General features: G+C 38.2%; 1 protein-coding gene across 1 annotated transcript in view; it reads right to left on the reverse strand.

Moving 5' to 3' along the window:
- Positions 1 to 3,801: 3,801 nt before the first annotated feature.
- The window catches only part of B3GALTL (beta 1,3-galactosyltransferase-like), a 69,348-nt gene continuing 58,785 nt past the window's right edge, over positions 3,802 to 14,364 (reverse strand). The window contains exons 11-15 of the mRNA XM_009327865.1: positions 14,151 to 14,264; positions 12,010 to 12,109; positions 10,902 to 11,021; positions 8,434 to 8,578; positions 3,802 to 5,450 (exon numbers count right to left, since the gene is read on the reverse strand). Coding sequence (XP_009326140.1) covers positions 5,283 to 5,450; positions 8,434 to 8,578; positions 10,902 to 11,021; positions 12,010 to 12,109; positions 14,151 to 14,264 — 647 coding nt within the window. The 3' untranslated portion in view covers positions 3,802 to 5,282. The remainder of the gene's footprint in view (positions 5,451 to 8,433; positions 8,579 to 10,901; positions 11,022 to 12,009; positions 12,110 to 14,150; positions 14,265 to 14,364) is intronic.

Here is a 14,364-nt window from a genome sequence, read left to right on the forward strand (position 1 = left end):
ACGTGAGAGCCAAGTTGCAACAGGAATTGCAGTGTATCAGAGGATACCACAAACCCTCAGGGGAAGATATCACTTCTGAATTACTGGAGTTGTCTGAATGATAATTTACATGTAAATTCAGGTCTTATGGGCCTGTGTGCTGTCCAGACCAGGAGCTGGTGGAAGTATTGCTCCATCGGTTATCTGTAGTAGGTGCACAGGTGCCCCAACACTGTATTTGCCAGAGCTGTGCTGAGGTTGCTGTTTGCAGAGAGGTGTTCAAGAACATTTGGTCTCAACCAGGTGTGTAGTCTCAAGGGTGCCTTGTGTCTATTCCTTTCAACCTGCAAAACCAGAAAATCATGGTGTAGCAAAGCACAGGGAAGGTAGCCCAGCAGGGCTATCAGAGTGACTGCTGCAATACGCCAAAGATGTTTGGCCCTGTGGATCAAAAAGGACAGACCTTTCTGGGGATCCAGGACACCCAGGATCTCAATCTTGATGGTGTGATGTAAAGGGAAACAAAACAGGTCATCTGAACACCTAGTTTGAAGGAAAATGTCATAAGCACGGGAAAAGCTTCAGATATCTGAAGGGGCCTCCTACTGATGAAGAAGTTTGCTAAGGATGATCTGCCATAATTTTTAATATGTGCCCAGCAGAAGCAGTGGCTATCAGGAGGTCACCTTCATGAATAGCTGTGGCAGTGAGTAAGACATCCAGAAACGCAAAGGAGGCTGCTGTGACAGACATCAGCCCTGCTGAGGTGTGGCATGCTTCAGGAAAAACCTTAACTAGGGCCCACAAAAAAACCATGAGAACTGTAGGATGTGGAAATCTTTAAAGAGGCTTTACTGGAGGGTAATCTGTGGAAATCATCCACAAAGAACTGAGTCCCTCACCCCTAGCAGACAGCACAAAATAATGGAGATGAAAGTCCTATAAAGGAGACCTGGACTTCCCGAACAGTGGGAAGAGAACGCAGAGTCTGTTCTCTTCCCGTGGGTGGCCACCAGGCCTCTGCCAGCTGCTCGCCAAAGATGAACATATTTCACCCAGCACCTACGCTGTGAGGGAGGACAGGTTTGGATAGCGGGTCCTCTGTGAGCAGCTTGGGCAGGAGGGGAAGGGGCTTTGTTTTTTTTCCTGCCACATTAGGAAAGCTAGGAAGCAGAACTGTTTTGTCCAGGTGGAGGCATGCTCAGTTATGGTGCTCTGTCTGAGGACCCTGGAAGTCAGCCAAAGGAGGGCGAGGCATAAGTTATCCCTCTGAAACACAGGATTTGGAAAGAACCCAAGTTCAGCCCTGCCTTCCACAGAATATCTGGCATTTATAGTTAAACTTGGGAGCAGGTTGACCTCAAATCACTTTGTCCTCAAATATGATCTCTAGAAGATCAAACCCTAACTCCCACTTGTAATGCAGGGCTTAGAAATGACTGAGACCACCTCCCAAAGTGATCAGCCCTCCTGATAAGCAGACTACTGACAGATGGGTCTGAGGGTGTTGACATATCAGCTCCAAAGCTTGTTTACTTCCCAATACAAAAAGTTGCTCAGTTTCTCTGGGATCCTAAAACCATATTCAGCAAAGAGAGCTTGGCTGGCTGCCCTGCAGAGCCCGAGCTTTGGGGTCTTTGGCATATTTCTTGGCCCATAAATTGTGGTGAACCAGCACTTAAGTGTGCATGCATGCATGGCTCATCATCCAAGACTTGACAACCATTTTCTTGTCTGGGGTCCTCAGACACTGTCAAGGCAGAGGAAAGCAGGGGTTTGACAGATCCTCTGTTTTGATCCATTCTCTCTGAAGCGGCTCTGGACTTGTACACCCACAGGATACTCTGATACTCTATGGGCACAGGAACTGAAGCACTACCCATAACCACTGTTGGTAGAACCCAAAACCCCCAAGCCTTCCCTTTGAACTGAACTTTGTGCGTAGCAGTATAACATAGGAGGAGTCGTACTGAGTCAGGGCAAAGGTCCGTTTAGCCCAGTGTACCTGTCCAGTGTCAAGTATTAGTAGTTTAGAGCCCTAGCTTGACGATGTTTCTTAAAAACCATTGTGTTTATTAGCCATTTATGGACCTTTCTGCAATGATTTTGTGCAATCCCTTTCTAAGCCCTTTTGCACTTTCCAGCCCCTGCACCACCTATGCCATCAGGTTCTGCAGTTCAGTTTAGCGCTGCCGAAACACACTTGCCTGTATTGAAACTACCCTGACAGGTTTGTTGTGTACCTCTCGGTACCTGGGTTATGAGAGAGTGAAAAATCACTTCCAGTTCACCTTTTCTGTATCATTCACGATTAGATGGACTTCTGCCCCACTCATGCCTTTTCAAATGGATACTTCTAGCATATTTAGTCTTTCACCAAACAAAAACTGCTCCATTATTTTTACAGATCCTTATCACCCTTCGCATTGTTTCTTACTGTCTTTAGAAATAAAACCGAGCAAGTTCTGGAATATGTTACTTTTTAATCTGAAAGGAAGGTACTTCCTACTTAAATGAGTGTTGACAAACAAACAGCTCAAGGGGCCGTAAGAATCTGACTCATCTCACTGCGTTTCATGTTTCTGTTCAGTGTCTCTTCGTGTTTGATACAGGCAATGACAATGCAACAAGCCAGGCCACATTATCGCTTCTTGGGATCTATTCAGTCCTGCAGCTGGACTCTTCTGCAGTACGGTCTTGCCTTTTTCAGTGTGTGGAGAGTTGTGGTGCTTGAATAGAGCTTTCCAAGAAGAGTAGCGCTTTTATTATGTCTGCCCATGGAGCCATAAGCTGCATTAGCCGTGTTGTTTAAAACTGGCTGTAATTTCAGCTATTTTGGGATCTTGCCTGTGGGCAGGTGGACGTAAAGGTGGGAGTTAACCCACCCAGAGTGGGTGGGTCTGTTCTGCAGAGGCTGGAGAAAGACTGCAAATTTATGCACGAGGAACCAAAGCAATGAATTGCAGCATGAGCTTGTCCATCGTTAAGGTAAGTCCACAACCCTCTGTCCTAGCAGTGATGAGCATGATAGAAACTTCTCTGAAAGGTTTGCACAGACTGACTCCAACATGGAGATCAGTATCTAAGCCTATGAGCAGACAGGCGCGTGTGCTAACGTGAGGATATAAAAGCTGCCTAGACTTCAGTACGTTTTTACAGCTTCCCTTCAGTAACTCCTTTACCTTCTGCATTTCTACAACCTCTACCCTCTTCACTGTAACCCCATCCGACCTTCCAGGATAGTCATCCAAGAAATGAGAAAGATTTTAAGAATGAAGTGGCTGAATTGCTAACAAAGATCACGAAAACACTCATTATAAGCAACACCTACAAGGATGCTGGAAAGGCAGCAAATATTTTATCAGTTTTTGAAAGACTGGCAGGACAATTACAGGCTTCTAAAGCAAGCATTTGTTGAAGTGTTAATTATACCACGTAGGTGAACAAGTGGCAAGCCATAATAGAGGTAAGCCAGTTCTTGTAAAACAAAATCGTGTCTTCTTCTGATAGGACTTTTAATCTTTTTCAGACATTCGAACTGCACTTGTCAGAGTTCCTCACAAGAACCTAACAGTTAAATAAAGTGAGGAGTCCACTGCAAAAGCATTTTTCATTTGCACAAAAACAGAGACTTGAAGATTAACCTAATCTGGGGAAGCATGTCAGGACAGAATATGAAAAAAAAACCCCCAAGTGTAAGCTGCCTTTTAGTACAACCGACCACAGAGTACCATTCAGATGATAAAATTATGACACAGGTGCTTAAATAATCCTGTACTCCATTTGCAAAGAGGAAGAAGGCACAAAAGGTTAAAGAAGAATGCTTTTATTCAGCTTTCAGCTCTCACAGTTCTAAACAGTAAACACAATTAACAATTCACCCATGGTACCGGAGAACATAGTCCTGGTATCAGTAAAATGTCTACTGTTTAAGGCACTGGTAGTGGGAAATAAAAAGAAAAAAAAAGACATAATATGGATTGCTCCTATTTAATCAGATTTTGAATCTATTAAGAATATGTGCTTGCTATTCAAGTGCTTAAAATTCCACAAGCTACATTCACAAACAAATGTTTATACAACTTCAGTAATTACTGAAACAGGACTCAGTGGCTCCCCTACTTTGACTTAAGAGCAAGTATTGCATTACTTTGGAGTGGAATCAATTTTTAACCTACTAAAAGAAAACAAAACACAAATTACTTTAGCAGTATGGCTTTAAGACCCTGTATTTGGTTACAATATAGCAAGTGAAGTTAAATAACAGCATACAAGCGCCATATACTGTCATCTTAAAAGGAGCAGTTTTACAGTATAAAAATTAGTTTAGAATGTACTAAAGCCAGTTTTTGTACAAACATTTTTACAAAACTGAATTACTCAAAGAAAAAAAATTAAGAACATTTTAAATATGAAACACTCTTTACATGTCGTATGCATAAAATTACTTATCTTGATGATATAAATTAGGAATACTACAAAATATTAAAGCTGGGATCCATATACTATTGAAATGCACACATCAGAAATACTGAAGTGTTAGTTCTGCAAAAATCCTTAAGAGTCACATTTATACTTGCCAAATAGATACACGGTGACTTAGGTTTCTAAAGGAGCCACAGTGACCTCCCGTGGCCACTTAAGAAATCCCTGTCCTTAACCTTTTTTTCGATTTTGAACATGACATTCCTCACAAATGCTAATAAACTTAAAAGGTACAACAGTGGTTCGTGTTTGGTCCACCTTTACCAGGAAACGACAATGTTTCTATTTGAAAGGAGTATAAAGGAACACAGCCTTCACACAGTCTAGCTCCTGGTCACAGAAACGGTGTCATGTCTCCTCTCTGATTTATCAAGAACCTGTTCCAGAACAGTTTAGACAACTGTTTTCTGTAGGTCAGTGAGAGATGACGTTCAATAGATGTTCAACACATGTTCAATATTAGGCTCCCAAATACATCACTTCAGCTTTTCAGAGAACAAAGGAAGGAGATGTAAATTGATGCTGTCTGACTCAAAGCCCAAACCAGAACACAGAGTTGTACGAGACATTTTAAATGTGTGTCAAGTTCATTGGTATACAAAGCCCAAAAACATTTTAGAAAGAAACCAAGTGTAACAAAGAATCCAAAAGTCAGTTAGGTGCCTTCTTCCATTGCTCTGAAGGAATGTAACAAGCAGGAACAAAACATTGTCTTCTATGTCATGAACAGATGAACAACGTGAGAACACCACAAAAATCACAGTAGTGACTGTCTCTCATCTGCAGTACGTTAATCAACACCTAAATTCTTCTACTGCTTATAAATCCTCCCTGTTATATCCAACTTTCTTTCCGTTAAGTGACTCTTCTGTGCTTGGTGCCAGCCATGTGAAATATACCTTCACTGGATCAATATTCCAATGCTTGTGAAATGATACTGGGATTTGGTGAGAAAGGTAGCCTTTTGGGTAGTCCATTGGCCGTGCCTAAGATGGAAGAATAAACCAAAACCACTAGTACTCAGTGATGAAGAATAATTTCAGAACAAGAAAGTATCACCATTCAGTGGCCTCTGTATCATAACAAAGCAATGTGGCATTGACAAAATAGACAAGATAACAAAGGGGTTTTTTACATCATTCTATTAAATCAAAGGATAGGCATCAGTTTAGATCTTAAACTCGTGCTGTAGTCATCATGCTATGAAGTACACCGATATTAAATATGCCCTACTGCTCAGGAGGAAATGGGCACCATCTATGAAAGCAAGTGATAAACAGTGTAGTTTGTATTGCATCTGTTTGAAGATACAGTTTGGACTCAATAATGAGAAAATTATTTTAAGTAATATTCTCTTGTTCCTCTTAATGAGAGTCGCCAGCACTGCCAGCGTGATTGTAGGATCCTAATAAGGCCGTAAGCAGACGAAATAGATCAAGTTTTATGATTGGGAAAGGTTACCTACCAGGAAATATTGTGGTGCCGGAAAACTGCATTGTTATTCTTTATCAGGTTTTATCAAAAGAGACAGAATTACAACACAGCCACATCACGCAGCTGACTTCTTAATGCAGCAAGCATGTTTCATGTCCTCTGACAGTTAAATGGCATGTAAGTGCATCATTATATAAAAAAGCCCCACCTGTAGTGGTCCCTGGTAAAATAACTAGATTTTGCCATTGTAAATAGAGTTTTTGTAAAGAGAAATGCATGAAATGTACACATGCATTTTTTTCTAGATGTAAAACACATGAAGAAAATTGAGTGATTTGGATACTGAATCGCTGATTTGATGCCTAAGCTAGTAACTGATCTAATACTGCACACTTCACCTACTTATGGCAGTATTAATGAATTCTACATGCTCATTCTTCATGCAGTTCCGTATACACTCCAGTCATAAAGTTAGGCAACAGAATTTGACATTAAGAAATCTGAATGTGTGTTGTTGCTGTTTTTTTTTTTTAATTTTGATATTTAAACCAGAGTGCTTATTCTTAAAAATTCCACTGAAGAAATCAAGAGGGAGCCTGTCCCCCTCAAGACTTTTGAAAAAACTTTAATGAACATGTAGGTTTCAAAAACCTGAAGAATTTACTTTGGATCGATTTTAGATATCTGAGACCAAAGATTTCTGCTGTTTGAAAATCAATCAGCTTTTTATTGTGCTATAGACAAAATTTTGGTGTTTTGATAATTCTGGAAGAATGAGATCTGCTCTAATAACTATTGTTTTTATTACATTGCTCTCAGAATCATACCTCTTTATAGGTGGTTGACCTTAAGATATAAATTCCATTAATTTCTTCTTCCTTACATTTTGTGGAAACAATTATTGCGATCTTTGCTTTTTTTGTGCTAAATTTGCATTTGGTATTCTACAAAAGCCAAATACGTTGCTCTTGCCCAGATTTTATATTTTAAGACCACAACCCTGGCTGCCACTCAACATGGGAAGCTTCCTGTTCTCTTCAAGAGTCTCATCGTGTCAAAAGCCTCTGGAACAGGTTTCAGAATACATATCTATCTTAGCATGTAGCAAACAGGAAACCAGTAAGAAAGAGCAAACACTGTTATATCATAGATACTCTAAGGATGAAGATATCTTTGCTTCTGTTTCCTAATATAATCTCAGTGCCATTTTGGATTCGTGTACTTCAGGGAACATTGTACATCATAATATTTCAGTCAAGTCTTTAAAAAATAATTTTCTGGTTGACAGAAAATCCAATTTTGTTTTTCTCATTTTTAAAATATTTGTTGCATAATAGTGGAATTCATAGAATCAGCACTGAATATTTGAATAGAATCAATTTCTATTCAGTAGTTTCCCCCCCAGGGTTAATTTCTGTTCAAGGTATGTTAAATTAGAATTTGTTATAAGCGACAGTAAAGATGAATTACAATTCAAGTGTAATTTTCTGTGTGGAAAATCAAACTGCTAGGATTTCACTTTCAAAGTGATTCAGTAATTTTGATTTTTAAAGAAGTTGTGCACTGTTTAGGAAAAATCGAAAGTGCTTCTTCTCTTTAATGCCATGGAAGGAAGGTAAACAGATGGAGTCCAGCGACAGATGGAGTCCAGCTGTCTCGCAGGGGGAAAAGGGTCATTGCTTACGAATTGGCAGGGCTCATTGAGAGGGCTTTAAACTAGGTTCGAAGGGGGAAGGGGACAAAACCGGGCTCGCTAGAGAAGGTAAAGTGTTTATTTGGTTTATGAGGCGGCAAATCTCTGAGACTCAGTGCATTGTGTTTTCCACTGTGACACGACAGTTAGATCGTTAAATATTCTGGAAGACAGAAACAAGATTCAAATCTATTCCAATCCACTTCTCCTAAACTAGAGAATATACTCAGAAGAAAATTTTGTTTTGTGACCTCCTTTTCCCTTGTGCTAGCATAGGGCAATTTATCATATTTATACCATTCTTCAGAATCCACCACAAAAGCAACAGTTCTGGGAATACTTTTATATTTTATATCTTCACTAATGAGATATTTCAGAATAGTAAACACTGAATCAATAGAAAAATCAGATAAGTAGAGAAGACAAATTTACTGAAAAATTTCACAGTCAGTTCTCCATCACCTGAAGAAAAAAGTATTGTAGTGTGGTTTTTTTTCTTTTCTTAGAGGACATATCACAAGTATTCAAAGTATGTGGCTCCTAATTCTATTTGTTTCTCAACGTCCCCACCTCTGACTGCATTTTTTATAAAATGCATTTTTATAAAATGTAGTCGTAGGGTAACTTTAATAAACTATTAAAGCATTGTAATAATCCATGCTTTGAGAATATTCTTATTTGCTTGATAGAACTTGTTCTGGAGAGAAATAAGGTATAGCAGCAGCATCTTGGTTATAGTTATTACACATTGATCAAGTTTGCAATATTTATGAGTCCTGTTTTATGTGTATACTTAAAAGAATGAAATGTATTTTAAATACTAGTAAAAATAACTCTCTGACCTGGTGGAAAAGTGGACTATGTGTTATAGGGATTCCTAAGCCACTGAAACACATCCCAAGGACCATATCATCGGGAGCATCCGTGCTGTAACATCGGCATTTACTAGCAAGTAGTTTCTGAACAGCTATTCTGCTGAAAACCATCCTGAATAAAAAAAGCAAATGAAACATATAAGACAATAACTACTGGAGAAGCCAAATGACTGTAACTAATAAATATTGCTAAATGATATAAAATTGCAAGACAAAATGTAGCCCTCTGGTACAACATATCTGAAATGTCAAAATTGGAGAAGTCAGTACTGACAAGTAGTGCAAGAGGCATTTTCTGAAAGATAATTACTTTATATAATGAAAATTAATTATACCAATTATGCCAATTGTTGTTATTACAACAATTACTTAGCTAGCCACCATTTTTACCACAGCTGATAATTCCTCCTACATTTGGCCAGGACTTCAAAGGGATATTCTCCTCTATCTTACTCAAATGTATGGTCCTGTTAGTTATCATGTAGCGATTAAATGAAAAGAACTCTAAACCTGAACTGTCATTCCTTGAATCCTCTGTTCTCTCTGTAAGTGAAAAATGTTCCTTGAAGCCATTGCAAGGCTCTTCATACTAACTTCATCGCTCATCTAAATAACAACCAAAGCCTGGACCTGTTAGATCATTATCACCAAAATAAGCCTTCAATAGACCAGAAACATGATGATGTCTTAAATTCAACAACTGAGGGAATCTACTCCTGTCTAGTATTCCTATAGCTGCCTTTTCTGAAGTTACATCATCCACCCAGTCCGATCAGAATACAGGGTACTCTAGCTACTACAAGTTATACTAATGAGATTCACACTGAAATCACTACATGGCTTTGTGAGTTCATTCACTACATGACAATCCTTCGCTTGACACTGGGACATAGCAAAACTTCTACAAATACCAAGGCTAAGGCAAAAAGACTGACCTGAGAATACTGTCAGATTAAAGTTGTAAAAGACGCCATCGCTATCACTGCAACTTTGAAGACTGCATGTATTATAAAAAGAAAAAAAATGGAGAGCACGATAGGAAGTCGTATCTCAGTACTCAGATCAAATAGAGAAGGAATAATAAGCTAGAGCCTTGAAAAAAAAAAAGAAAGAAAATAAAAAGAGTTGGGACTTGTGACCAGCATGTGTTGCTACACGGAAGGTGTGACACAAATTGCACACATTTGGGGAATATACTTGCTAGCTGATTATCTGGACTGTGTCGCTTCAGTTATATAGAATTCTTCAGTTAAAACGAACCTTCTCAGAAGTAGGGTATAGAGCAAGATACATGATCTGTGCCTCTATCTGCTCAAACCTATGAATGAAAATAACCCCCAAACTTCCACATCTAAATGACAGAATAGAAACTAAGAGATAAACACTAAAAAGATATAGAAGTATAGGACCAACAACCAAGAAACATACCAGGACCAGTACAAGGTTTGTTTCTTAACTCAAGCATAAACCCTCCTTACGTAAGATCTTATGCAACTATGCAAAACAATGAGAAGGCCAGTCAGTTGATTTTTACTTACTCGTGGATGGATAAGAATCTAATAAGTTATTATAGCCATTACTTTTCACAGAGAAGGACACTACGGACATTCAGACGTCCGCACTACTTGCTTTAGACACACAAGATGGACAGATCAGAGACTTAAGATTGTTCTTATTGCAATATAAGCCAACCTGAAAGTTCATATACATGTTAATTTAAACCAAATTTTGCATATAATCACAGGGATCCTTGTGTCCCATGCATGAGATCAACTCACAATGATCTTTTTCTACGAGAAACTATTTTCCAGGACATCAACATCAAACTCCTTGCTCAGCCACCTCTCCAGAAATCAGCACATGAAGTTCAAAAACAGAAGGAGAATCACTATCATTTTTCTCCATGCTTGGACAAAGAAAGAGAACAGGAACAAATATTTTCATTGTGGCAATTTGTATCCCCAGGTGTGCTGCTTTGGGTTCTCCCGCAAACTCCACAACAGTTCAGATCATGAGTGTATTTTTTTAAGCAACTATCCCAATTGTCTCTGCTTACTACACTTTGAATCACATTGTAAGATGGTCTCTGAGTATGCAGAATGAATTCTATCAGATGAAACAAGGCTGCATGATGTGTATCAGGAGAACATGTGGTGCAGATAATAGGCACTCAGTTCACAGGACCAGTCAAGACAAATTGACCCCCCTGAAATATGCATGGTCCTCAGCACCAACTGTTATGCTCTACAAATCTGTTCCCAATGGGGAGCACAACTTCTTACTAGTTAGGACATTTAGGTCTTTGAGCATCATTACATTTTAATCGTACTAGGAAAGATCACTGTTTCTGTTGAAACTGATCTGTGTTGTAATTCAAAACATTTGCATTCAAAGCAGGGACTGATGTAGGTCTCAGTAGGAGTTAAATAAATTACCCTCCTCCACCAGTGATATAACTATATCCTCCTGTTCCCAAGCCGTAACCGTAACGCTCTCCGAGAAATACTGGTTCATTTGGGTCATAGCAGCTGAGCAATTTTCGGAGTCTGAAGATACTAGAATATGAAAATTCATTTAAAAAAAAAAAATCATGTAGACATTCATTTTGAAACAAGACATTGCTAGCCTAAATGGCATTCTAGTAAATAGCACAAAAATGATAAGAGTAATTCAGAAATTCTACAAAAACCAGAGATACAAACTTTTAAACAGAAATTTAAGATGGGTTATTTACTACGAGATATGATCGCTGAATTTGGTCAAATGATGAATCAATTAGCTTAAAATATTTTTCTGAAGCAGGCAAAGTTTCTCAGCAAAACTGAGTCTCATCTCAGAGAAAACATGAAATTATTTTTCCAAACAATGGTAAGATCTTTGCAAATGATCTTTTCTCCCTGGGAATTGAAAAACAAAAAGGTAGATTTAGTTATACAAATATTGCTTTATCTACAGTTATAGCCTCTTCCAAATTCTTCTTCTGTCACATTATTTAATGTAAAGTATTGTCTTGAACCACTTATTCTCATGTTCGTGACCATGTGATCCCGCTGGTTGATCACTGTGCCTTATTTTGCTTATACTGCAGTGTCAGTTTTCATGTGAATGTGATCTAATTTTCTAACAAAGGCAAGTCCCTGGACACCGTTCTGGGTGGCTCTGACAACTGACCCTAGTTTACGGAACCTTTCTTCTGGCACATTTATGTGAGGAACACATCTTAGAAAGCGTATTAGCAAACGACTAAACCCAAACAGCTCAGACATATCTACACTGAAGAATCGCAACGCGTAATCATATTCAGACTATATGATTACATAATAACACTAATGTGCATAGTTTTTATCAAATTACAAGATTACATTGTTTTTAAAATCAGTCAAGGAATGCTGAAGAAAAGTGACAATTTTTTTCCTTAAAGGAATATAAAGCTACATAACTAATAAAACAGCTGTATCTCTTAAATACAGAATAAGAGATGAATATTGCTAAAACTCCTATTGACATGAACAGTGGTAATTCCTGAAGTATTGCAATGTATACCTTATCAGTGTGTCATCATCCACTATGACTAACCAAGGAGTTCTGGGAGAGCTATGATTCAAAAACCTTTCCAAAATGGCAAAAGTTTTGCCACAGTGACCTAAAGGAAGAGAAATAACAGAATATATACATTTAAATAAAACGAGATTTTGTAATAACAATTATTCATGAATTAAATAAATATTTTACGGCACTATGCAAAACATTTTGGAAATGACTGGCAAAATATTTGAGATGCAAGTTTGAATTACATCCTTTGTTGTGCTGAATGGTGTTTGTACAAATTATTCCAACACAATCATTGCTTTCTATGTAGGAACGTACTTTTGAAGGATGCTGAAGTATGGAAATTCTTTGAATTATGGAATCCTGAAAAATAAGCTATATTCCAGCTGTCCTGTTAAGCTGTTGGACAATACTGGGCAATCTGCTACTCTTAATTTTGAAAACGGTAAAATGAGGAGACTGATAGAAACATGTTCTGCAAAATACTCCAAGATATTTTCATAGCATTTCATGATACATCAGGCAAGTCCATTGCTTCTATATAAATATTTAACTCTACATTAATCTACCATACTCATCACCAGCAACTCAGGTCCTGATAGCTTCCTCCAAGGAAAGGTCTTAACATTTATCGCAAGACTATAATGAGGTTGAGAGGTAAAACACCTTTTACTAGGAGTTGAGAAGTGAAACACCCTTGTTCAGAATGAGCAGGACAAGAGAAACAAGAAGTTTCAGACTTCTACCGAATCTTCTTTAGATCTTAGAAAAATCTAATTGCAAATAGTCTTTATTCACCTAAATAACAGTTGATTGTCTAAAGCAATTATCGCTATCAATATTACAATTACTAGACAAGCATTAAAAAATAAGGATAGGATACTATATTTGAAGCTACTTCCAGCTAAAATATTTTTTGAGAAAATGCAGTAACTATGCTTAAGAAATGAAGGAAGTCCTGGCTTTGCTGATTTTGTGAAACCATGAACTTAATGAGGACTGATATATGAACATCTACAAAATTAAAACCAAGATTTCTGTATTATATTCCATCATGAAAGATGGACAAAAATAGTACTAGAGCAAACTCAGCACAATTTGTTTAGTTTAGAATACCAGTAGCACACAGGTCCCACTGCTCCCCACAGCAACGTTCAAAGGCTGAACATGGAAGGTGCCTTCCTCCTGGTGTGACTAGAACTACTGGGCATGGCTTCTACAGATGATCCACGCATGCTCAGCGGGTCTGCTACCTCCTGAAAACACTCACTGATTGCACATGTCGCACTGCACCTGTGCAAATGGAAATCCCTGCCTGTTCTCTCTTTGCCTCTGATAGACCCTGTGGAGGACAAAAAAAAAAGGGCACCTGGAAAGCTGAAAATAATCCAGAGATCAGAACAACTGACCGAGTGGGCCAGACAAAGCTAACAGGCCACAGCTTGGACACTTCTAATTCAGAAGGTGAGTAATGGCCTGTAGCAGAGACTATAAGCCTAAGAACAATAGATCAAATGAAAGAAAAAGCCCTAAAATTAATAAACTCATGGAAACCATCATACCCATAGCCTTTTTTTCCTATTCAAACACCAAGTAAATTACTTTAAAACCACATTATTTGTCATAAAAAGATCTTCCAATCTTAACATTTAATTTTTGTGCTTAAATCAAGACATACTAGGCACAAACATATAATATTTGAATACCACATGGCAAGTAGTTTATGCTCAGTAATGAGCTGGCACTGTCTGAGGTCTTTGACATAAATCTATGACTTCTGCTACCATTGACGATTTTACTCAACATCATCAGTAACTCAAGAGGTATCACTCTGGGTAAGAGTAATAACACCAATTTTTGTCTCTTGGAGTATATCAGTGTACCACGCTTTCATACTCAGTATTTAGGTTTCTACTAAATAGTTCAGTTCACCTACCTACATAGGTGAACTGTACTCTCTATCCATTTCCTGTGTGGCAAAAGCGTTCTTTTAGTTCAGGCTGCACAAACGTGCTATAGAAATATACAATTTCTAAATTATATACTATACATGAAATATGCATGACATCCATAAAACTTACCATCTTTAGACAGTTACTTGCCCAAAACTGATAAAACAACTGTCAATAGCTCACCTCTGTCAGTATTAGGTACGCCTAAATCTATAGTAGGAATGGAGATGTCTGCGTAATCACTGTAGTATTCGATAAGGGCAGCTTCTCTTTCCCAAGTCTGCTTTACAACTGGTACTGCAAAACAATCGTTGACATTGAAACATAAGTAACTTGACTAAAATAAGTACTTGATCAAAACATTTATGCACCTTGTTAGCTGACATATTCCTTCACA

This window comes from Pygoscelis adeliae, unplaced genomic scaffold (genome assembly GCF_000699105.1).
Source record: "Pygoscelis adeliae isolate BGI_AS28 unplaced genomic scaffold, ASM69910v1 Scaffold14, whole genome shotgun sequence".
Classification (NCBI taxonomy): Eukaryota; Metazoa; Chordata; class Aves; order Sphenisciformes; family Spheniscidae; genus Pygoscelis; species Pygoscelis adeliae.